Source organism: Panthera leo, chromosome B3 (genome assembly GCF_018350215.1).
Source record: "Panthera leo isolate Ple1 chromosome B3, P.leo_Ple1_pat1.1, whole genome shotgun sequence".
Lineage (NCBI taxonomy): Eukaryota > Metazoa > Chordata > Mammalia > Carnivora > Felidae > Panthera > Panthera leo.
Genome location: NC_056684.1, coordinates 51917173 through 51941770, shown reverse-complemented (window position 1 = coordinate 51941770; position 24598 = coordinate 51917173). Strand labels below are relative to the sequence as shown.

The 24598-nt window shown below is 41.3% G+C and overlaps 1 protein-coding gene across 1 annotated transcript in view; it reads right to left on the bottom strand.

The window, feature by feature from the left end:
• Nucleotides 1-10417: 10417 nt before the first annotated feature.
• Nucleotides 10418-24598, bottom strand: part of MYO5C (myosin VC) — a 102704-nt gene continuing 88523 nt past the window's right edge. The window contains exons 39-41 of the mRNA XM_042941995.1: nt 15433-15607; nt 14948-15028; nt 10418-11789 (exon numbers count right to left, since the gene is read on the bottom strand). Coding sequence (XP_042797929.1) covers nt 11637-11789; nt 14948-15028; nt 15433-15607 — 409 coding nt within the window. The 3' untranslated portion in view covers nt 10418-11636. The remainder of the gene's footprint in view (nt 11790-14947; nt 15029-15432; nt 15608-24598) is intronic.

Genomic DNA, 24598 nt, shown 5'->3' with positions numbered 1-24598 from the left:
CCCACCTCATCCTGGGTAGCCCTGGTCCCCCACCTGCCCCCACAACGAACCGGAAACTTTCCTCCTTTGTTGACTCAAATATGCAAAAATAAAACTCGTTTTGGCTTCTGAGAAGCTGTAGTGTACGCCATTAAGACCGCACACTCTGGGTTTTGCTTCTTTTTTTCACGCAGAGAATTAAGTGCCTGGCCTGGGGTCAGCAAAAGGAGGTGGTGGCAGGGGTGGGGTTAGTATTCAGGGGCCCAGACCCAGCGTTTTTGAACACACACTCAGTGATCTCAGCTGTGTCATTTCTGAGGCAGCTTCCTCCACCTTAGAATGGAATTGAGAGACTCCTTCCTAGGAGTCTCTCAAAGATGCAGATTTAGTGACTTTAAGGCAGGCTCAAGCATCTCTTTTTCCCAGTCCTCTGCAATGCGAGGCGCTGTTCCAAGCACTTTACGTTAATAAACCACAACAATCACCCTGAATGGATACTATTCTCCCCATTTTACAAATGAGGAAGTAGAGGGACGGAAAGTTTAAATGATTTGCTTGAGTCACACTCCCAGAAAGAGGCAGAGGCAGAGGCAGGATTTGGACCTAGGCAGTCTGGCTCTATTCAGCTACATGCCTCCAGACTTCAGTGTGGAGGACCCAACCCATGGCATCTCCCTTTTACCCCTCCATGACCTTGCGTGTGTGTGTGTGTGTGTGTGTGTGTGTGTGTGTGTGTGTTTATACATGCAAAATGGGAAGGCAGATCGAGGTTACAAATTCTAGAGCAAACATTCCCAAACAGGATTTTGGTGGCTGTGCTCACCCTTCCCTCCTTCCACTTCTTGTCCTGGGTGGCTCTTCATCAAAGGAAAGTTGGAAGTAGCCTGGGTGGCTCAGTCGGTTGAGCATCTGACTTCAGATCAGATCATGATCTCATGGTTGGTGAGTTCGAGCCCCGCATTGGGCTCTGTGCTGACAGCTCGGAGCCTGGAGCCTGCTTCAGATTCTGTGTCTCCCTCTCTCTGCTCCTCCCCCACTCACACTCTGTATCTTTCTCTCAAAAATGAATAAACATTAAAAAAAGTTGGAAGTAATCTATATTAATCTAAGCATGGTTGTCTAGGAGGTTAGATTCTGGGCTCTTTGGTTTCCTTATCTGGGACATCTACTTCGGCTGTTGTGAGAATTGAATACGAGAATGTGAGTGAACCTCTTAGCAGACACCGCCATCATAGCAGATGTGTTTTAACTACCAGCTCCCTTTTGATTTAACTACCAGCTCCCCATTGATACAGGTTTATTCATCACTTATCCTCAGTATTTAGCATAATAGATGGTATATGGTAGGTGCTCAGTTAATGTTAGCTTATCAAGTGGATATATAAAAACTGTATAATTAAAAACAAAACAAATACACAAAATATCAATGTGTTAACAGATATATACAACTATTTATAAAAGTGAAACTGTTATATCTGCTTCAGAGTTTGTAGAGCAGAAGCGTAAAATCATGGGTGCCATCGAGATCATACTGCCTGAGGATAACTCCTGGCTGTGCTGTGTGGCCTTGGGTGATTTACTTAACTTCTCTGGGTCTCAGGCTCCTCCTCTATAAATGGAAAACACCTCCTCAAAAAGCCTCATCCTGGGTAACCCTGTAGAGCATCCCATGACACATAGTACTTGCTCAAAATTAAGGCTCCCCGATACATTTGAGCAATTCATACGAAGTAATTTGAATGAGACACTAGGCCATGGGAGACACTTCTCACCAGGATCACCTCAGAAGGCCTGGCCAGATAGCATCCTCCCATCACTTCCTCAGGCTGGTGCCTCGTGGCCCCTCGTGGGCTGTGTGTGCCTGCTCAAGGTCTGCCTGTGTGTGATCTGGAGTGAGCAGAGCTTCACGCTGGAGCGTGTCCTCCTCTGGACGTTCTCTCTGTAAACTAAACCCCACGTATCTCCCAATCTGGAGGGTCTGCCATCTAGAGATGAGGACATGCAACTTTTTAATAGCTGGGAAAGTTTACAAAGTGCCTTCCTGTACTTTGGTTTCCACTCCTGTTTCTAGGTAAGGAGTCTGGAGAGCAGAAAAGTTGAGTTCTGCTACCTTTCAGTAGTAGTGGAGTTACGGGGTTGCTTCATTTGTGAAAAGGGAAACTCGGGGCTCACAATCCCAAACACCCAGATAAAAATCAGCTGTCGGTCACTTGGATGTCTCCTCAGCCACAGGAGTGTGTCTGAATAATTGGGAACCCGCAAGTGCTTATGGTGGAGATAGCCTGTGACCGTTTCCTGAAAAGTGCCTCCGACCTGGGAGAATCTATGATGCTACAGGATGTGATGACAGGGATTCTGGGCTCCTTGTGTCCAGAGAAGAAGGTGTTTAAAAACAAAAGAGCTAGATTCACAAATAGCACTGTACCAGGATGGTAGGGCCGCCAGAAAGCAGGCCTCTTTTAAGAACTGAATGTCCTCGGTTTGACGATTTGCAGAGCTAAGTTTAGAACACAGGGTGCTTCAGGTAGAAGCCTGTTATACTAAGCCTGAATCGTGTGACATCAGGATTGTTACGCTTTTCCAAAGACTGTGTGTCACTCTGGGCTGTTTACTTGCCATTTGCTTTATGAGAACATAAATGGAACCAAGAAGATGAATACTGTCTTTTCCTCTTCAGGTGGATAAAATGTAAAATTCCCCTCTCCTCTCTTTGATACATGGTTTTTAAAATGTGCTGATAATTGGGGGGTTTCCTATTGGGCTTCTGGAGAAGAGTGCTCTACCACCTTTGACCAGGTGGGGGCTCTGCTCAGCCACATTACTGAGCCCAGCTTTGCAAATCCTCTGAGATAGGATTAATTTCAAGGGCTTCAGCCATGCTATGGGCATTATGCTGAAAGATCTGAATAAAGCCGACGCATAGTCACCTCTAGTGAGGATTCATTTCTGTTCTTTGAAAAATGTCAGGATTTATATTCAGTCCCCAGCCCTCACTGAAGTCTCAGGCCTAAGGAACACTTTTCCCTGAACTTAATGTTGTTTACTACTGAGGCCCTATAGGGTTCAGTCTTCAATAGAGTTGTTCCTAGGGAGAGCTGGACCAAGGTCTTTGGATAGGTACTTCCAGGCTGTTTATTTGCCAGAGTCCCTTTTATCTTAGTTGCTTGCCTAGCAGACTAGTAGAAAGCAGAAGCAAAAAACATTAGTCCTAAAAAATAATAATAGCCAAAACATTCATTGAGCACATCCTGTGCCGGGTACTACTGTTTTAAATATTTTATCAGGGGCACCTGGGTGGCTCAGTCGGTTAAGCATCTGACTTTGGTTCAGGTCATGATCTCATGGTTCGTGGGTTCGAGCCCTGCATTGGGGTCCACACTGACGGTGCAGAGCCTGCTTGGGATTCTCTTCCTCTTCCTCTCTCTCAAAATAAACAAACTTAAAAAACATAAATACTTAATAAAATGAACTCATTTGATTCTTACAAAGCCTTATGAGATAGTGCTATTATTCCTATTTTACATATAGGAAAACCTACCTCCTAAGAGAGTAGAGATCTGCTGGCACACCACCACCAAAGAACACAACTTGGATCTGAACTCAGGAGGTCAGAGACCAGCATCCACACCCTGAACTCCCATGCTGTACTGCCTCACTGAGCCCATGTGTGCTGTATGTGTGTGTGTGTGTGTGTGTGTGTGTGTGTAAATTCCTCTGTCACAGGACCCAAACATTAGACATCATTTTAAAAACAGGTAACTACTTAAATTTCTAAAAGGTGGTACTTACAATTTCTGCACACATTGAACAGTAGCTGAGCTGTTGAGATTTCTTGAAAACTGGTCTCAGAGCTCGTTGTTTGAAACATTTGTCACAGGAGCCAAATACGTTAACTAGAAAGGTCTGATCACACATTTTTTTTTTTTTTGCCCAAAATGAAGCTGAAAAAGAGAGAGAGAGAGAGAAAGGGACATATGTGCATGAGAAAAGCCAACAGAAACAGCTTTTAAAACCTCATCTTCCTTTTATCATGATGGTTGCTCAGACTTCTACATGTGGGATGAAGTATATGCAGTTAATGTATAACCTTTGATTTATTACAACATGCTGGGTCAACACCAACTCGTTTATTTAATCAGGAAGAAAGCATTAGACAATAGGTTTTCTGGGGTTACCATTTAACTGGCTCTTTTGGCAGCTTCAGACATGGATGCAATTAATCTTTGCAGCACAATATTAATCCTGTGGGGCTTTGCAGTGGAAAGCATTGTTGTAATGGATACTATAATTTAAAACTTAAAAAAATTCTGCCTTTAAGGTACACTTTTGGAATAAAGAGTCAGAAAATGGTAGAGCCTGATCTCAACCAATACTGTAAGGCTGAGTAAACGCAGTATTGGTTCTCTGCAAGGGACACATCCCACTTATTAAATATTTGACAGCCATAGACCCAGGGTCCCTGTCTGTCTATCAAGAGGTCAACAGACAGGCCCAGGCCACTGGAGGGAGAGCAAACTTACGGAAGCAAAACCATCTGGTGGCTAAGGGTGCTGGCTCTGGCTGACCAGATCCTGGCCCCACTACTTAGGCAAGTTACTTTGAGCTCTCTGGATCTTTGCTAATCAATCACATGGGGATCTTAACATGTATTGTCACAGGGTCATCAGGGGAATTAGAAGAGACAGTTCATGAAGCTTAGCTCAAGGCTGGAATACCGTGAATGCTCCATAGATGTTAAGTTGCCCTGTGAGTGCCTACAGTAGCAGCAAAAGCAGCATAGCAGTGGGAAGGGGGCGGGGGGGGGGGGGCAGGGAGGCTAGAGATGTGGAAGAAGCAGAGGTGAGCTTAAGGCCACATTTCAGGCAGAACACAATGAAGGCCTTACTTGAAACAATGGTGTGAGATGTATGTGGACCACACTTAGGAAGAAGGAGCCAGACTTGGCGACATGTGGAGACAAGGAGGGGGAGATGTCTACAATGCCTCTTAGGTTTCTCTTGGGGAAGCTAGGTGTTGCAGTGCCACTGCTGGAGATGAGGACAAGAGGGTAAGAGGGGGAGGGAGCAGCCATCACGGTAGAGCCGATTTAACAGGTGTTCCAAAGAGTGGGACAGATCAGAAGGGAACCAGCTACTGACCACCATGGAGTGCTTGGCCCTGACTGCTCACAGCCACCCCAGGAAGGAAGCAGACATCTGTGTTACAGCTGAGGAAGTGCCAGGGGATTAAACATGTTCAAGGTCAGTGGTGGAGCCTGAATCTGTGTGCAGTGGGACTCCGCAACACTTACCATGGAACCGGCACAATCAGTCTGCTCTGCCTTTTCATAAAACACTCAAGGGCCTGCCCACTGGAGCCTGGCCTTTGGCGAGGACCCGGTAATGTTGCCCCCCACTGCCCACACCTGCCAGTCACTAGGTCATGCTGAGGACTCCAAGTAATAGCATTAGGAAGGTGAGCCATGGGTTTTTCAGCAAGGCAGCAACGTCATTCAAGTGGATTATTCCAGCATTTGTGCTTCCAGAAGTAGGTCAGAGAGAGAATGTGCAACAGGGGAATCAACTAGGTTAGGAAACTGTTATCATGTTCTGGGAAAGAGGAAACAAGCTCTGGATGGAGTAGCAACTGTGGAAATGGAAGGAGAGAAGAAACCTGAGGGACCGAGTGGAGAAGGAATACAAGCATGGCTAGGCATTATGGGAAGGCAAGAGAAAGGGAAGGAGAAAAGAAATGCCAATATTCCAAATCTGGAAGGAGACACTGAATTTTAAACTTTATCAAATGATAAGAGCTGTACATGTTTATTAGAAATAATTGGAAACAGAAGGACATGAAGAGGGACAATCACCTGCATGCCCTATACTAACGAAGTAACTGCTGTTAACACTTTGTGTTTTCTTCTAGTGTCTTCATAAGCATATATTTATACTCTAAAAAAATTGGAACTGTATGCCATGTATAATTTTGAACTTTAGTTTTTTTGCTTCGTAGTGCTATTGCATATTCTTGGAAAACACCATTTTCTAATGGAGACCACCAGTTTTGAGACATACCAACCTTAAATCGCTTCACACAGCTAGCATTTTAGATCTGGTTATTAAGCAGGCAAGCAACAAACTAAATTAGAAATATTACAGTATTTAAAACTATAAATATTATACATGGGCATTGTAGTGTCAGGAAAAATCAAAAAGGTATAAGGAGGAAAATAATCATCTATAATCCCACTGCCCAGAGAGACTCCTGTCCACATTTTGGCATATACAAGAGTAGATTTTATAGTTTTAATATTTTTATACACTGGTGTTTTTCACTCAGCATCTATATCATGACTAAATTTATTCTCAGCACATTCTACCATACTTATGGTCAATAATCCTTTTTATGGTGAGGGAACTTTTCCCAGCTAGGACAAGTGTCTCAGTGAACATTTTGACAAGAAAAATATAAAAATGTCCCATTTTAACAAGCCTTGGGCACCTGGGTAGCTCAGTCGGTTGAATGTCCGACTTCGGCTCAGGTCATGATCTCGTAGTTCACGAGTTCAAGCCTCGCATTGGGCTCTGTGCTGACAGCTCAGAGCCTGGAGCCTGCTTCAGATTCTGTGTTTCAATCTCTATCTGCCCCTCCACTGCTCATGCTCTGTCTCTTTCTCTCTCAAAAATAAATAAATAAATAAGTAAAAACATTAAAAAAATAAACAAAAAAACAAGAAAACAAGCCTTGACATGAAGTTGTTCTGCGGTTGTCCATAGAACTCAAACCTTCCCCTAATCCCACGCCAAGCACAAAATGTCCTTCCAATCTTTCACCTAAATATATAATTTGAAAATTACTGAACAACCCATCACCCTATATTTATTTTTAAGAGTACAGGCCAAAGATAGAAAGAAGTGAAAGTCCTTATAACCTGCTCTGCGTTTTTTCCCCCTTATTTAGATTTGGTGCATATTCTTCCAGACTCTTCTGACACCATAGGTAAAGCTTTGTGAGTTACACAAATAAGGCTGTTAGCTATTTGCCTTCTTCACCTCATTTATTGTCAGTACTTACAGATCTGTTTTGTGATAACAGCTTTGGTATTACTCTATACTATGTCCTGTCATAATTTATTAAACCAACCTCCTATTATTGCATATGTAGGGTATCTCCAGTTTTTACTTATAAAATAAAAGTAAAATGGGCAAAACAACTCCCCCTTCACCCCACCCCGCTTTGCTGGTGGAATGTAAACTGGTGCAGCTGCTGTGGAAAACAGTTTGGCAGTTCCTCTGAAAGCTGAACAGAGTTGTCACCATATGACCCAGCAAATCCACTCCCAGGTATATGCCCCTGAAAACTGAAAACACATGTTCACATAAAAGCTCATACATGAATGTTTGTAGTAGCATTTAAGCCCAAAGTGTCAACAACTCAAACCCATCAACAAATGGGTTTATTTGTTGATCAACAAACAAACAATATATGGTATACCCATATAGTAGAATGTTATTTGGCAATAAAAAAGAATGAAATCAGGGGCGCGTGGGTGGCTCAGTTGGTTGTGTGACTGACTTCGGCTCAGGTCATGATCTTACAGTTTGTGAGTTTGGGCCCCACATCGGGCTCTGTGCTGACTGCTCAGAGCCTGGAGGCTGCTTCAGATTCTGTGTCTCCCTCTCTCTCTGCTCTTGACTCTGCTCAGGCTCTGTCTCTCCCTCAAAAATAAACATTAAAAAATTAAATAAAAAGAATGAAATTCTGTTACAGGCTGCAACATGGATGAACCTTGAAAACATGCTAAGTAAAATAAGCCAGACACAAAAAGCCACTTACTGTGACTCCAATTATATGAAATGTCCAGGATAGGCAAATCCATACAGACGGGGAAGGTAGATTAAAGGTTACCAGTAAGTGGGAGGAGGGGAGAATTGGGAGTGACTGCTTAATGTGTAAGGGGTTTCTTGTCTGGGGTGATGGAAAGCCTCTGGAATTAGATAATGCACATCCTTGCATATATACTGAGAACCACTGAAATGGATGCTTCACAATGCTCATTTTTGTGTGCGTTATCTCATTAAAAATTATTAAAAATTTTTTTAACGTTTATTCTTTTTTGAGAGACAGAGGGAACAGAACCTGAGTGGGGGAAGGGCAGAGAGAGAGGGAGACAGAATCCGAAGCAGGCTCCAGGCTCTGAACTGTCAGCACAGAGCCCGACACAGGGCTCAAACTCACTGACCACAAGAACATGACCTGAACCAAAGTTGGACACTCAACAGACTGAGCCACCCAGGGGGCCCCAAGATTATTATTTTTAATACAAGACTGTGAACGGACCCTTCACAAATGCAGACATTCATATGGTCCATAAACATATAAGAGGCGCTCAATATCATTAGTCATCAAAGAAATGCAAATGAAAACCACACTGCTATACCAGTACTTACCCACTGGAATACCTAAAATTTAAAAGACTGACAATTCAAAGTGTGGCCAAGGGTGTGGAGAACTGGACACTTTTCCTTGTTGGTGGGAGTATAAACTGGTACAACCTCTTTGGAAAACTGGTTGATAGGACCTACTAAAGCTATACATAATCTGTGAGCTGGCAATTCTACTCCTGGATATACACTCATCAGAAACAAATACTTATATCCTCAAAAAAATGAATAAGGATGTCATAGCAGCTTTATCCAGAATAGCCCCATGGAAAAACCCAAATGTTCATCGACAGACCGGATAAACTGTGATATGCAATAAAGAAGAAGAAAGCTCTGATGCACATGACAGTGTGGATATAGCTCACAGATGTGACTATATAACATTTGTATTAAAACCTTCCTATTCCATAAGCTGCGTTCTGAGGCTTATGTTCACATGCAAAGTGTTACTTGGATCCATTTTTAAAACAGATTATATGACTTTACAGATGCCTAACTTTTTCCCCCTGGATGCCAGCACGAAATATATTTTTAAAACAAAACACCTTCCTAGTATTTCAAAAGAAACACATGCAGGTTGTAGAACAATTAGAACAGGCAGATTAACCCCCCCAACCTCCCCTTACCTGTGCTCCTACCTCCCAGAAATCCCACCTAACACCTTGGTGTGTGCACATAGGAACACTTTCGGAGCGTGCGGGAGAGCCTGCATATATGTGAGTACATACATACCTTCCAGAGAGTCAACACTTGGAGCGACCAGCTGAGGAGTCAGTCAGACCTGCAGCTCCAAGGGGAAGGTGCCGAAGCAGAAGCCTCACCTCTAATCTCCTTATCTGGGTGTTGAGGCTCAGCAGCTTTGTCCCTTCCCACGGGCACGCACTGCCGATGGCATCCTTCTGCTCATCCGCACCAGATGCCCTCAGAACCTCCGCTGACCTGTGTCTCGGGCTCAGTTCTCTGCCCTCCGCAGGAGGCAGACGTGGCAGCTTTGCCCCTCACGAATCCATTCCCGCTCCACTGAGCAACCCTAACATTCCCCTGTGACTGTTACCAGCGCCTCCTGCCTTCTTAGTCCTCAGCCCACCAGCACGTCTTCATTTTGGCTATCCTTCCCACCTTCGGCTTTGTGGGACTGAGCAGGATGTGGGATGAGTGCCCCTCTCCCATCTCCATGCATAAAGTTTTCAGCCTCTGAAGGTCCACTTGTCTTGTTCCCAAACAAGATCTACTCCTGATCAAGGCTGACCAGCCTCTCCCCTCCAGTCCTGCTGCCTCTAATAGGACCTTCTCCTGCAGCCCTGTCCCATCTCACCAGCATCAAGATGAGCAGTGGAATGAGTAAGATGTGGACAAGCTCTCCAGGAGCTCACAGGGTAGCAAAGGAGATGGGCAATGTTACCGGCTTCTATAGCCCAGGGCAAGTGCTGTAAAGCAGGCAAGAACCCTGACTTGTGGGAACTGAAAAGGAAGGGTGATGGGCTCCTGTGGCCTAGGGATGATGGGGAGAGGAGAAGGGGCATGGAGAAGGTCACAAGTGCACATCAGAAACCCACTCACGTCTCTGCCAAGTAGCCCCTCCTTCTCTCACTGTCTGGGAGCCCATGGAGGCACAGCCTGAGGCAGGACTTGTGGCATATTTACTTCCCTTCTAAAAACATTTATATACTTTTTAAAAAAGTTATTTTGAGAGACAGACAGAGAGAGAGAGAAACCCAAGCAGGCTCCACCTTGTCACCAAGTCCTACATGGGGCTCCAACCCACAAACTGTGAGATCATGACCTGAGCCTAAACCAAGAGTCGGACACTTAACTGACTGAGCCACCCGGGTATCCCAACTGTTTATACACATTTTATGAGAAATTATGAATCTATAAAGATCCCAGCATCTTTAAGTATACAACCCTTGAAGAAAAGCATAAACCTCGTGCACGTAAGACAAATGTAGTCTCCCAGCAATTAAAAAAAACCTGACCCAACTCATTTGGTAATTTATTTTATTGATTAAAATATGTAAAAGTTCTACTTTTTCATTTCTTCATATACAATGTATCTAAAAGAACTAAATCATTTATAATATGAAAAGGCATTGTTACATATTAATAGGGTGATGTTGCTTCATAATCATGTATTATCACTCCTAAAACATAGATTTGTGGGACAGAACCACAGCTCATGCCTGTGAGTCTGTCAGAGACAGGAGGGCTGGTTGGATTCTTGGAATGGGTCACATGCCACAGGCTAGCAGTGCAACATCACGTGCTCTGAAGGAAGGAATGAGAGTGTCTGGGGGGAAAAGGGATCGTCGGTTTTCATGAAACTTGGGAAATACTGGTTTCTCAACAGGAAGAACTGACATAATTCTTCAGTTTTTTTTATGGGAAAATTTAAAAACATTTGAATGCTGAAAAGAGAGAGAAAACCAATTAGGTTGCCTTTTAAATTTAGTTTTTAGAGAAGCTGTTGCACGAACGATATTGAACAATGAAAAACATATGGCCAATATGTTGGCAGATAAAACATAAAGAAATGTTCTTTCAGAAGAGGTGGTAAATACCCTGGCAATTAATTTTAATAATATATTCGTTTTAGGTAGATATATACATAAAACACTTCACGTGATTCATTTCAGACTGAATATTTGCCTAAAAACTAGAGGGCTCTTAAATAATAAATATTTTTTCATGCAGGAGCATTTTTAGTGAAAGTCAGTGAACCCCACCCCACCCACCCTGGGCAGGAGGCATGGGGTGAGAGGAATTTCGACAGGGCATTGTGGCCAAATGGGATTATTTCCTGGAAGACTCAGCCCTGGAACCCACTCGCGGCTTCATAAATGTACCTGGGCTTCACATGAACATTAGTAAACTTAAGGGGCACTGTGTCCCCAGATCATACTCCCTTTGAGGGGAGCCCTGTCACAAAACAGATCTAGACAAGAGGCACCTGGAAGAAAACATGGGCCTTCGAGGAATTCCAGTAAAAGTTGGCTGTGATTCAGAAGGTAGGCATGGCCTTTCCAACCGCAGCTGGTGTGTGTTAACTCTTACAAAATGACAGTGGCAGCACCATCACAGGGAACAAGAGAAGATGTGGCCCATCTTGGAGAATTCTTCTTTGCTTCTTTACATCACATTCCAAAGCATTTCCAGTTCCAATTAACAACCACATCCTTCATATTTGACCTTCATTTGGCTTCTGAGGGAAACATACATTTCCTCTCCTTTCTCCTGCTATAATCTATTGAGAAAACCTAGCTTAAAACTACTGGGGATCTGGATCATTTCCAGAGCATGTGGAGAGGGGGTAAAAGGAAAGGTAACTTGAAAGAGATATTTTGTATCCAACATCAGCTGTGATGAATCCTCCCGGCTATTTAGGAGAGCCTGAAATAAGAACCAGAAGAAAAATGAATAAGGAAACCAGTGCATTCTGCTTTATGACTATTTAGAAGTCTAGAGTAAGGAAAACACAACTCCAGCTTCACTGAAAAGCTCCTTTCAAAATCATGTGAGAGAATACACAAGAGTATTTTAACAACACAATACCATGGTGACATGGTCTATGCAGGATTTCCAGTCGCTCTCATGAATATTTACTTAAGTGCTCTGTTTGACCTCAGAAGTTAATTTCCCACAGGATGGAATGACTGTAAATGGATCTGTTTTCTATTCTTATCCACTCTTGCGGTATAATTCTAAGCCCAAACATGAGTAGATCTCACAGATTAAGTCTTATAGCAGTTATCCTTCTTTTTAGTTCAGTAGTTTGTGAACTTTTTGTCTAAAGACCCCTTTATATTCTTTTTATTTTTAAGTTTACTTTTGGGGCATCTGGGTGGCTCAGTTGGTTAAGCGGCCGACTTTGGCTCAGGTCATGATCTCGCAGTTCATGGGTTTGAGCCCTGCATCGGGCTCTGTGCTGACAGCTCAGAGCCTGGAGCCTGCTTCGGATTCTGTATCTCCCTCTCTTTCTGCCCCTCCCCGCCCTGCTCTCACTCTCTCAAAATTAAATAAGCATTAAACATTTTAAAAAAAAATAAAGTGTACTTTTATTATTATTATTATTATTATTATTATTATTATTATTATTATTATTTTAAGTAGCCTACATGGCCAGCATGGAGCCCAATATGGGGCTTAAACTCATGACCCTGAGATCAAGACATGAACTGAGATCAAGAGTCGAACACTTAACTGACTGTGCCACCCAAGTGCCCCAAGACCCCTTATACCCTTTAAAGATTATTGAGGGCCCTAAAGAGCTTTGTGTATGTAGGTATAGCTATTGATATTTACCATATTAGTAATTAAAATACTTCAAAATATTAAATCATTAAAATAACAAGAACAAACCCAATGCATGTAAACATGTATTGAAAAATAACTATTTTTGAAAACAAAAAAATTTAGTAGGAGGCAGTATTGTTTTATATTTTTGTAAATCTTTTTAATGCCTGACATAATATGACAGGTGGAAACTTTTATCCACTTCTACCTTAAATCCATAGTGACATGTTATTTTGGTTGAAGTCTATAAGGAAAAGTGTGCCTCACACATACGTATTTAGAAAAAAGAAGACTTTGCAGACTCACTGAAAGGGTCTCCAGAATGCCCAGGATCCTTGAACTAAACTTTGAGAACTGATGTGCTAGTTGATTGGGGAAGAAACTTTATGGATTTAAATAAGAAAAAAATGGGTATACAAGACTCTGTTTCCATTCAGGCTCTGCTCTCTTGCACAGACTGATAAGAAGACTGATAATAAACAAGACATCCTGAAGGAACATAGCAGCTGAGTGGTGATTTTGGTGTCTTCATTCCCTTCCCACTGAGGCTAAAATGGGTTCTGAAAACGGGGGTATTTGACAGAGAAAATTCCTGCTGCTTTTGCTAAGTGCCTTTCATTTGCATGTTTGGTAAACGTGCTTTAATCTTAGATTTCTATAACCGTAATTCAATATCAATTTCTTTTTTTTTTTTTTAATTTTAGAGAAAGAAAGAGTGCAAGTAGGGGAGAGGGGCGTAGGGAGAGAGAGAGGGATAATCTTAAGCAGACCCCACTCAGCGCAGAGTCCAAAGCGGGGCTCCATCCCATGACCAGAGCCGAAATCAAGAGTCAGATGCCCAACCGACTGAGCCACCCAGGCACTCCTCAATATCAATTTCTTATACCGAAAATTAAAAGGCACATCCCTTGGAGAAACGGGAACCCTCTTACACTGTTGGTGGGAATGCAAACTGGTTGCAGCCACTCTGGAAGACAGTGTGGAGGTTCCTCAAAAAATTAAAAATAGATCTACCCTATGACCCAGCAATAGCACTGCTAGGAATTTACCCAAGGGATACAGGAGTGCTGATGCATAGGGGCACTTGTACCCCAATGTTCATAGCAGCACTTTCAACAACAGCCAAATTATGGAAAGGGCCTAAATGTCCATCAACTGATGAATGGATAAAGAAATTGTGAAAAGAGAGGTTAGAGTGGGAGAGAGCCAAAGCATAAGAGACTGTTAAAAATTGAGAACAAACTGAGGGCTGATGGGGGGTGGGAGGGAGGGGAGGGTGGTGATGGGTATTGAGGGCTCATCTTTTGGGATGAGCACTGGGTGTTGTATGGAAACCAATTTGACAATAAATTTTATATATTAAAAAAAAGGAAAAAAATAAACCAAAAAAAAAAAAAAGAAATTGTGGTTTATATACACAATGGAATACTACGTGGCAATGAGAAAGAATGAAATACGGCCTTTTGCAGCAATGTGGATGGAACTGGAGAGTGTTATGCTAAGTGAAATAAGTCGTACAGAGAAAGACAGATACCATATGTTTTCACTCTTATGTGGATCCTGAGAAACTTAACAGAAGACCATGGGGGAGGGGAAGGAAAGAAAAAGTTAGGGAGGGAGCCAAACCATAAGAGACTCTTAAAAACTGAGAATAAACTGAGGGTTGATGCGGGGTGGGAGGGATAGAAGGGTGGGTGATGGGTATTGAGGAGGGCACCTGTTGGGATGAGCACTGGGTGTTGTATGGAAACCAATTTGACAATAAATTTCATATTAAAAAAATAAAAAAATAAAAATATGAACCAAAAAAAAAAAAAAAGAAGAAGAATATGTGGTCTATATATACAATGGGATACCACACGGCAACGAGAAAGAATGAAATCTGACCATTTGTAGCAACGTGGATGGAACTGGAGAGTATTGTGCTAAGTGAAATAAGTCAGGCAGAGAAAGACAGATACCATATGTTTTCACTCTTATGTGGATCCTGAGAAACTCAATAGAAGACCAGTGGGGAGGGGAAGGGGGAAAAAAAAGTTACAGAGAGGGAAGGAGGCAAACCATAAGAGACTTCTTAAATACTGAGAACAAACTGAGGGTTGATGGGGGGTGGGGAAAGTGGGTGATGGGCATTAAGGAGGGCACCTGTTGGGGCAAGCACTGGGTGTTGTAGGGAAACCAATTTGACAATCAATTATAGTTAATATAAAAAATAAGGAAATAAAAAATAAAAGGCACATGCTTAAGGATCATACCTGTACTTTGCGAACGAAGGATGGAGTTACTCTTTTCTCGAAGTCATCTATAGGTGTGTATGAATTAAGGATCTTTATGATCTGCGAACAGCACATAAGATGGTGTTAGACCATGAAAAAGGACAAGTCTGTCCATGAAATAATGATTCAATGGTTTGGGAAATGTTGGGAACCACACATCGTTCTTTAACATTGTAATTTGGCTTTAGGAACCATGTGCTCCAGCCTCCTTCCTTACTGCCCCCCGCTCTCCATACATACACATCTGTGTTTTGTGGGCAGGGAATGCACTTTTGTGTTTTAAAGTTCTAAGTTAGTATTAAATAAATGCTTTTTAGATAAGATGGTGGTCCATGGAAGATACATCTCCTCAAAGAGCACACAGAGCCTCAGATACACCCTATCACTGGCTAAGCCAGAAAGGGGGACATCAGTGACATGATTTGGTAGTGAAGATCAGGGACACACTCTGTAAATGTGGTCACCTGCACAGCAGACAGTGAGGTACAGCGTTCATAGATCTCCTTGGCATCGCTGTCTGTGGTCTTCTTGACCTGAAGCAACCAGGCTGCCTGAGAGAGAGGCTCCAAAGTTTCCTTAGCCAAGCTGTTCTGCAAATTCTTATCTTTAAGCCATTCTTCTAAGTAACTGATGTTGCACCTGGAGTAAAAGCCAGAGAAACAGACAAGAGTGGGTGATCCATTGAGAACACTTCAGAGTAGGGTGCTGAATCCCCCAGTGTGTACTGAGAGGGTCCCCAAGTTCACTGACAGCCTTAGGACCACAGTCCAGCAGTTTCTTCATTTGTAACATGAGGGGGTTGGACCAGATGATCAGCTCTCATGACCCATGGTTCTAAGGATCTTGATGGTCTGGGGTGAGGGGCCATACCAGTTATAAACTTTGAGGAAAATGTGAGCAAAAAGCAGCAACTGTAATAATTTATAAAGTAATCTATTAAAATACCCTTAATAATGGATTTGAAAATCTACTAAAGGAAAAAACCATAGTGATATTTGAAGACTTACATTGGTATAAAAAACTCATTTCTTTTCCTAAGTTGGCAGAAAATTTTCAATTGGTAGAAGGCTTTAATTCAGTCCACTGGGGTTTTTATTCTTGTTTCAATGAGTAATTATCATAAGTTTATGAATTAAGAGGCATGGGTTTTAGTCCCACCAATCTACTGTGTGAACTTGGAAAGTTACTCAACCTCTCTGGGTAAATGAGAATGTTGAGAACCCTCATATACTGTTGGTAGGAATGTAAAATGGCATAGCTGTTAAGAAAAATAGTTTGGCAGTTCCTCAAAATGTTAAACATAGAACTGCCATATGACCCAGCAACTCTACTTCTAATACTCAAGAGAACTGAAAGCATGTCCATATAAAACACTGTGCACAAATGTTCACTGCAGCATTATTTATAATAGCCAAAAAATGAAAACAACCCAAATGTCCACCAACTGATGGATACACAAATTGTGGTACGTCCATACAATGGAATAGTATTCAGCAATAAAAAGGAATGAGGTATTGATACATGTGGTCACATGGATGAGTGGTGAAAACTTTACGCTAAGTGCAAGAAGCCAGTTACAAAAGACATCACATTTGGGGCACATGGGTGGCTCACTTGGTTAAGCATCTGACTCTTGGTTTCGGCTAAGGTCATGATTTCACAGTCTGTGAGTTCAAGCCCCATGTCAGGCTCTGTGTTGACAGTGAAAAGCCTGCTTGATATTCTCTATCTCCCCCCCGCCCCCTGCTCATCCCTCACTTGCACTGTCTCTGTATCTCTCAAAATAAATAAATACCCTTAAAAATATCTAAAAGAAAAGATATCACATTTTATGATTCCATTTACAAAAGTGTCCAGGACAGGCAAACCTATAGGGAAAGAAAATATATTTGTGGCTGCCTAGGCTGAGGGAGGGGGGACTGGGGAGGTGGGATGTGGTAGGGGATAAGAGTGGCTGCTAATAGGTATAAGGTTTCTTTATAGAGTGATGGAAATATTTTAAAATCACATTATGGTGATGTTTGCACAACTCTGTAAATATACCAAAAACCATTGAACTATATGGGTATGGTTTACAGAACAGATGAACTTCACAGCGTGTAAACTATCTGTCAATGAAGCTGTTTTAAAAAATTGACTGGGGACACCTGGCTGGCTCAGTTGGAGGAATATGTGACTCTTGATCTCAAGACCATGGGTTCATGCCCCACATTTGGTGGGGAGATTACTTAAATAAATAAACTTTAAAAAATTGAGTTTTGAACTAGGTGATCTCTAAGGTCATTTCTAGCTCTGACCTTTTAAATTAGCAACTCCCTATGTGGGTCTTTGATTATAACACTGGGACAACAATTCCATAGGGATGTACTGAGTATGAGATACCATCTCTTACACTGGTTTCCCTCTTTTTTGCACTGTCAATTTTGTCCCACTAGTTTGAGTCCTTATTACAATACATTCCTATTGGGCCTCTCATCTTGTCCCTTCTAATCCTTTCTGTTTGGTCCTGCTACAGTACTTCCTTAATCTGGATGTTGAGCATGTTAATTCTCTCACTTAAGAATCAGTGGTGGAGGGGCACCTGGATGGTTCAGGGGGTTAAGTGTCCGACTTTGGCTCAGGTCATGATCTCACTGTTTGTGAGTTCAAGCCCTGTGTTGGGCTCTGTGCTGACAGCTCAGAGCCTGAAACCTGCTTCGGATTCTGTGTCTCCCTTTCTCCCTGCCACTCCTCTTCTCCCTCTCTCTTTCTCTCAAAAATAAATAAACATTAAAAAATTAAAAAAAAATCAGTGGTGGAATATGATACAGTAATTCCACTACTGGGTATTTACCCAAAGAAAATAAAAACACTAATTCAAAAAGATATATGCACCCCTATGTTTATTATAGCATTATTTAAAATAGTCAAGATATGGAAGCAACCCAGGTGTATATCTGGTCCATAGATGAATGGATAAAGAAGGTGTGGTATATATGTACAATCAAATATTATTCGGCCATAAAAAATAATGAGATCTTGCCATTTGCAACAACATGGATGAACCTAGAGCTTATAATGCTAAGTGAAATAAGTCAAAGAAATACAAATACCATATGATTTCACTCACATGTGGAGTTTAAGAAACAAAACAAAGGAAAAAAGAAGCAAAGAAAAAAACCCTCAGATTCTTAAATACAGAGAACAAACTGGTAGTTATCAGAGGGGAGGTGGGTGGGATGATGGGCGAAACAGATGAAAGAAATTAATAGTAGACTTATCCTGATGAGTACTGAGTAATGTATAGAGTTGTTGAATCATTATATTGTATACCTGAAACTAGTATAACACTATGTTAATTATACCTCAATTAAAAAAAAAAGTGGGAGTGGGGGAGGGAATCAGTGGTGGAGTTCTGGTTCTTGGTAAGAGCACACTCCATTTTGCCCCTCCCAATGAATGCAACTATAAAAGCTTGATGGAATATCTTGAAGCAGCTATTTGATGACTCTGAAAGGTAAATAGTACCAGATGGATCGGGGAAGAAGACCAGTATTTGAGGTATTGCCAAATGGATAATCAGTTTACCAGTTTATTCCATCTGCTATTCATTAGCTTGACCTCAAAGAAGCCTGAAGCTCAGCGGTGGGTACTGATGACAACAAAGAGCTCCAGAAGGAGCCCTGTAGGTCTGGCTTGAGGGGCTGAAAAGAGGTGTGTTAAAGCTCCTGAGAGGGTGGAAATCCTCTCCTTTTACCTTCTTCTTTCACGTTTAAGTCCCAATTTCATTGTGGTAGCAGTGGTAGCAATGGTGGCAATGGAGTCCAGGAAGAAGCTAAAATTCTCAGGGAGAAAAATCTTCTCCAAATGGAGCAACTGTGGTTCATGAGAAGGGGGTGAACCTCCATTGTTCTATTCTGCCACCACTGAGCCTCAGATGAAGACGTTTGCAGGAAGTACACCACACAGTGAGGTAAGTAAAGCCGCAGTTTTCTGTCTGGAGGACCAAAGAGGGATTTCCAGCAATCTGGAAAGTATCAGGGGTGATTTGGAGGAGGAGGAACTTGGGAAAGCAATCCCTTGAAATTGTTTATGAACTCCTTGGTACACTCCTCTGGGCTCATGCATGGATCTGATCCTCAACAGCACACAGTTTGAAGACTAACCATGAGACAGAGCACCATGCAAGTTTCAGACTGACCACTGTGTGTCACACATGAGACAGAACCAAACAGCATTACAAAGGCTTTGAAAACTGACGTGGGAAACACGAGCCACCAAGGATGGTCAGAACTTTTAAGTGAACTCAAATGGTGTGATTATCTGATAAAAATACCAACATTCTCCATAACAATGAAAGATTCAAAATCTCATAGTGTAATATTAAAAGTGTCCAGAATACAATTCAAAATTACTTGACATATGAAGAACCAGGAAAACCTCAATTTGCATCAAATAAGACAATCAGCAGGTGTCAACTCTGAGATGATGCACACTTGGAATTATCTCACAAAGACTTTAAAGAAGCTATCGCAAAAATGCTCCAAAAAGTGAAGATGAACTATCTTGAAGTAACTGGAAAGATAGGAAGTCTCAGAAAAGAAATAGAATGATATAAAGAAAAACCAAATGAAAATTTTAGAAGTGAAAAATCCAGTAACAAAAATAATTCTCTTAATAGGCTCAATAGCAAAATAGACATGGCAGAGGAAAGAATCTGTGAACTTGAAGGGGTCAATAGAGATTATTTAATCTAAAGAATATAAAGGGAAAAAAACAAAAAATAAACAGAACCTTATGGACTCATGGGATAATAATGAAAGATTTAACATTTGTGTTACTGAAGTTCCAGAGGAAAGGAGAAATTAAGATGCAGAGAAAATATTTGAAGAAATGGCTTAAACTGTCTCAGATTTAGTGAGATATACAAGCCTACAGATTCAAAAAGCTCAGGGAATCTCAAAGAGATTCTTGGGAACCCCAAGAAATCCACACCTAGACACATCCTAAGTCTTTAAGTCCTAAGACACATACTTTAGGAACAAAGGTGAAATGAAGGCATTTTCACGTGAAAGAAAACTAAGTATTACCAGTGAACCTGCTGTACAAGGACCTACTGACAGAATTTCTTCAGAAAGAAAGGAAATGATATTAACATGACATTTGGGAGAAAAAATAAGACTTGAAACTTTAGGAATGAAGGAGTAACAGAAATGGTAAATGTGTGAGTAAATATAATAGGCGATTCTTCTATTGAGTTCCTTAAAATATTTTAGATGGTTTAAAATAAAAATTATAACATTATCCAGAACAGTTTTTGATTATGTATATATAATACATAAAACAACTATAACATAAAGTGGAAAGGGGAAAGGGGACTATGTGATGGTTAGCTTCCTACATTCCACTTGACATGGTTAAGATAATGATTCTCAATAGACTGAAGAAGTTAAGTATACATACTGTAATCCCTAGAACAACCACTAAAAAACACAAAAAACATAAAAACACAAAAAACAACCACTAAAAAACACAGTAGATAAATTTAAAATGGGTATTAAGGGGTGCCTGGGTGGCTCAGTCAATTAAGCGTCCAACTTCAGCTCAGGTCATGATTTCACAGCTTGTGAGTTCGAGCCCCGCATTGGGCTCTGTGCTAACAGCTCGGAGCCTGGAGCCTGCTTCAATTCTGTGTCTCCCTCTCTCTCTTCCCCTACCCTGCTTGTGCTCTCTGCCTCTCATAAATGAATAAATGTTAAAAATATCAAAAAAAAATAAAAGTGGTATCAAAAATATTCAAAGAACCCAAGAGAAGGCAGAGAAAGGAAGTCAGAGAAATAAAAACCAAAGGAACAAATAGAAAATAATAAAACGGTAGACTTAAATCTAAACATATTAATAATTACATTAAATTGAAATGGCCTAAACACTCCAATTAAGAAGCACAGATTGTCAGACTTGCCTTAAAAAATCCAAAACTAAACCAAACAAGATCCAAATGTACTCTGCCTATAAGAAAGTCACTTTAGGGGCACCTGGGTGGCTCAGTTGGTTGAGCATCTGACTCTTGATTTCAGCTCAGGTCATGATATCAGGGTCATGGGATCAGGCCCTGGGTCAGGCTCTGTGCTGAACGTGGAGCCTGCTTAGGATTCATTCATTCATTCATTCTCTCTCTCTCTCTCTCTCTCTCCCTCCCTCCCTCCCTCCCTCCCTCTGCCCCATTCCCCACTTTTACCCGTGCGCGCGTGCACACACACACACACACACACACTCTCTCTCTCTCTCTCTCTCTCAAGTGAAAAAAGAAGTAAAGTAAGTCATTTCAAATATGACACAGGTAGGTTAAAAGTAAAAGGATGAAAAAAGATACACTATGAGAACACTAATTAAAAGAAAAAGTAGGCTTTCAGACAAAGTAGAATTCAGGGCAGAGAAGATTACCATTAGAGGGCTAAAGAAGGACCCTACATAATGTTAGGACGGTCAACTCACTAAGAAGACATTAAATACATGAAGCAAAAACTGACAAACTGAAGGAACATACAGATTCATAATTACAGATGGAGACTTCAACACTCCTCTCAGTAATCAACAGAAATAATACACAGAAAATCGGCAAGGATATAGAACTGAAAAACACCATCAACAAACTGGGTCTAATTGACATTTGTAGGACGTTCCACCCAAACACAGTAGAATATACATTCTTTTCAACTGTATGTGGAACATTCACAAAAACAGATCATTTTCTAGGCATAAAAGCAAATCTTCACAAATTTAAAAAGAACTGAAATCATACAAAGTTTTTTTAATGTAAAAATATTTAAAAGTTTTTATTTAACAAATAAACCTGAGCAATTCTCAAAGTGGGATGGTTAGTGACTCTGGTGTCTTAATCTATGATATATTTCAACCTGTGCGCACCTTGAGATTATTTTTTTATGATAAAAGACATATAATTTACCACCTTAACTTTAAAATTTTTTAATGTTTATTTATTTTTGAGAGAGAGAGACAGAGAGAGAGAGAGAGATAACAAGCAGAGGAGAGGCAGTGAGAGAGAAGGAGACAGAATCCCAAGCAAGCGCCACGGTGTCAGCACACAGCCCAATGTGGGACTCGAACTCATGAACCATGAGATCATGATCTGAGCTGAAACCAAGAGGCAGATGCTTAACCAACTGAGCCACCCAGGCACCCCACCATCTTAACCATTTTTAAAAACCAAAAAAATTTTGTTAATGTTTATTTATTTTTGAGACAGATACAGAGCATGAATGGGAGAGGGTCAGAGAGAGGGGGACATAGAATCTGAAGCAGGCTCCAGGCTTTGGGCTGTCAGCACAGAGCCTGTGCTGAAAGCAGGGCTCAAACTCAGGGACTGTGAGATCATGACCTGAGCCGAAGTCGGATGCCTAACCAACTGAGCCACCCAGGCGCCCGGCATCTTAACCATTTTTAAGTGTAGAGTATAGTAGTGTTAACGGTGTGCAACAACAGATCCCTAGAACTCTTTCATCTTTCAGACCTGAAACTCTTTATCCACTGAACAACACCTCCCCTTTTCCCGCTCTCCTCAGCCTCTGGCAGCCACCATTCTCCCTTCTGTTTCCAAGAGTGTGCTTGACAGAATATGTTCTTTAATCATATGGAATCAAACTAAGTGTTAGGAATAGACAAGTAGCAAGAAAGTCTCTGAACAGTTGAAAAAGAAGCAACATACTTCTAAATAATCCACAGGGCAAAGAGTAAGACTCCAGGGAAATCAGAAACTATTTTTCAACTCAGCAAAGGTGGAAATACAACATTTCCAAATTTGTGGGATAAAGTTGGCACTTGGAGAGAAATTCATAGCATTAAATGCTTATGTTAGAAAAGAGAGGTCTCAAAGTCAATAACCAGTGCTTCTCCCCTAAGAAACTAGAAAAAAAAAAGAGCAAAATAAATCCAAAGTAAGAATGAAATAATAAAGACAGTAATAGAAATCAATTAAATTTTTTAAAATAGAGAAAAATCAATAGAAGTAAAAACTGATTACTCGAAAAGATCAGTAAAATTGATAAACCTCTAGCAAAACGGATCACGAGAAAAAGACACAGATCACCAATATAGGAATCGAAGGGGGCAGATACCACTACAAATTCTACAGAAACTAAAATAATAAGAAAATATTGTCAGTAGTCTATGCACATAAACTCAACAACTTTGAGTGGACTAATTCCTTTAAAAAACTCACCAAAGATGAAATATATAATCTGAATATTCCAATAACTATTAACAGAATTGAATTCATAGTTTATCTAAAAAAAGTTTTTATTGTTTTTATTTATGTTTGAAGGAGAGAGAGACAGAGCATGAGCGGGGGGAGGGGGCGCAGAGAGAGAGGGAGGCACAGAATCTGAAGCAGGTTCCAGGCTCTGAGCTGTCAGCACAAGGCCTGACATGGGGCTCGAATCCATGAGCCATGAGATCATGATCTGAGCCAAAGCCGGACACTTAACTGACTGAGCCACCCAGGCGCCCCATGAATTCATAGTTTAAAGCCTTCTGGAAAAAAAAAAACACACAAAAAAACAACTTATGGTGGCTGCCACTGCTGAGGGACTAAAGCATGCACTGCTCACCCTGGAAAATGGCATTCTACTTATCTCTGTAACCAATCCAACACTCCATTCAAAGGGAGCTATTAATACCTACCATCAGTTATCCTTTACTGAGGCCTGTGTTCATTCTTCTAAGTCTTGGTCGGCTGAAATTCTGCCTGTCCTTTCAGGCCCCAATCAATGCTTTTCATGTTCTTTGCAAATTCCCTCAGTACAGCAAGAAATGTATGTGCTTGGGCCACGTTATTCTGGTTCCTAACAGAACTGTCTCCACATGCTGTATGTTGGCTTTTATCAAAGATCACTGGGCAAAGCAGCCACGATGAAATTTGCTGTAAAAATGCTATTGTGGAGATTGTGAGATAAAGTTCCACATGAAATAGTATTTTTATATTTCATGACTAGGAACAAAAAAATAGGTACTAGGAAAATCTTTAAATCTTCCCTGAGCACATCAGCCTCACCATGCTCAACGAGACCAAAGAGCCGATGACAACATTTGCTTTTTGTCCTGCCAGCCAGAAAGCCCCCATGGGCTAGAAACAGTGTTCTAGCTACTCTGTCCACAGTTTACTATTTTTTTTCCTTTGGGTCTTGATTTTTTACCTGAATTCATGTATTATTATTGTGTTGCTTGTGTTTTCATTGTAAAGCCACCTCACATCCTTATGGGCCTTGCTATGCCAGTGGCTTAATAAATACCTGAATGAATGAATCCCTGTCAAATGCATGTGCTATTCAGAGCAACCTGCTCTAAAGGAATTATTTCCTGGATGTCCACTTTTGATTGGTGAAAGGAAAAAGCACTGAGCACCCATGGGGACAGAAGTTGCCTCTCCTCTGAACAGTTGTTACAGGACCTAGAGTCACATGTCTTGCTTATGACCATCTTCACTCATGGAGAACCCACAGAAGGAATGACAACTGCTTAGTCAAGACTCTAATGAAACATTCAGGTTTATGTGTTCATAAAGTATTCATACTCTAAATAGGGTTGAATCCTACCTCAGAGACCTACAGGGCTTCTTCTTGGAGCTTGTGAAAT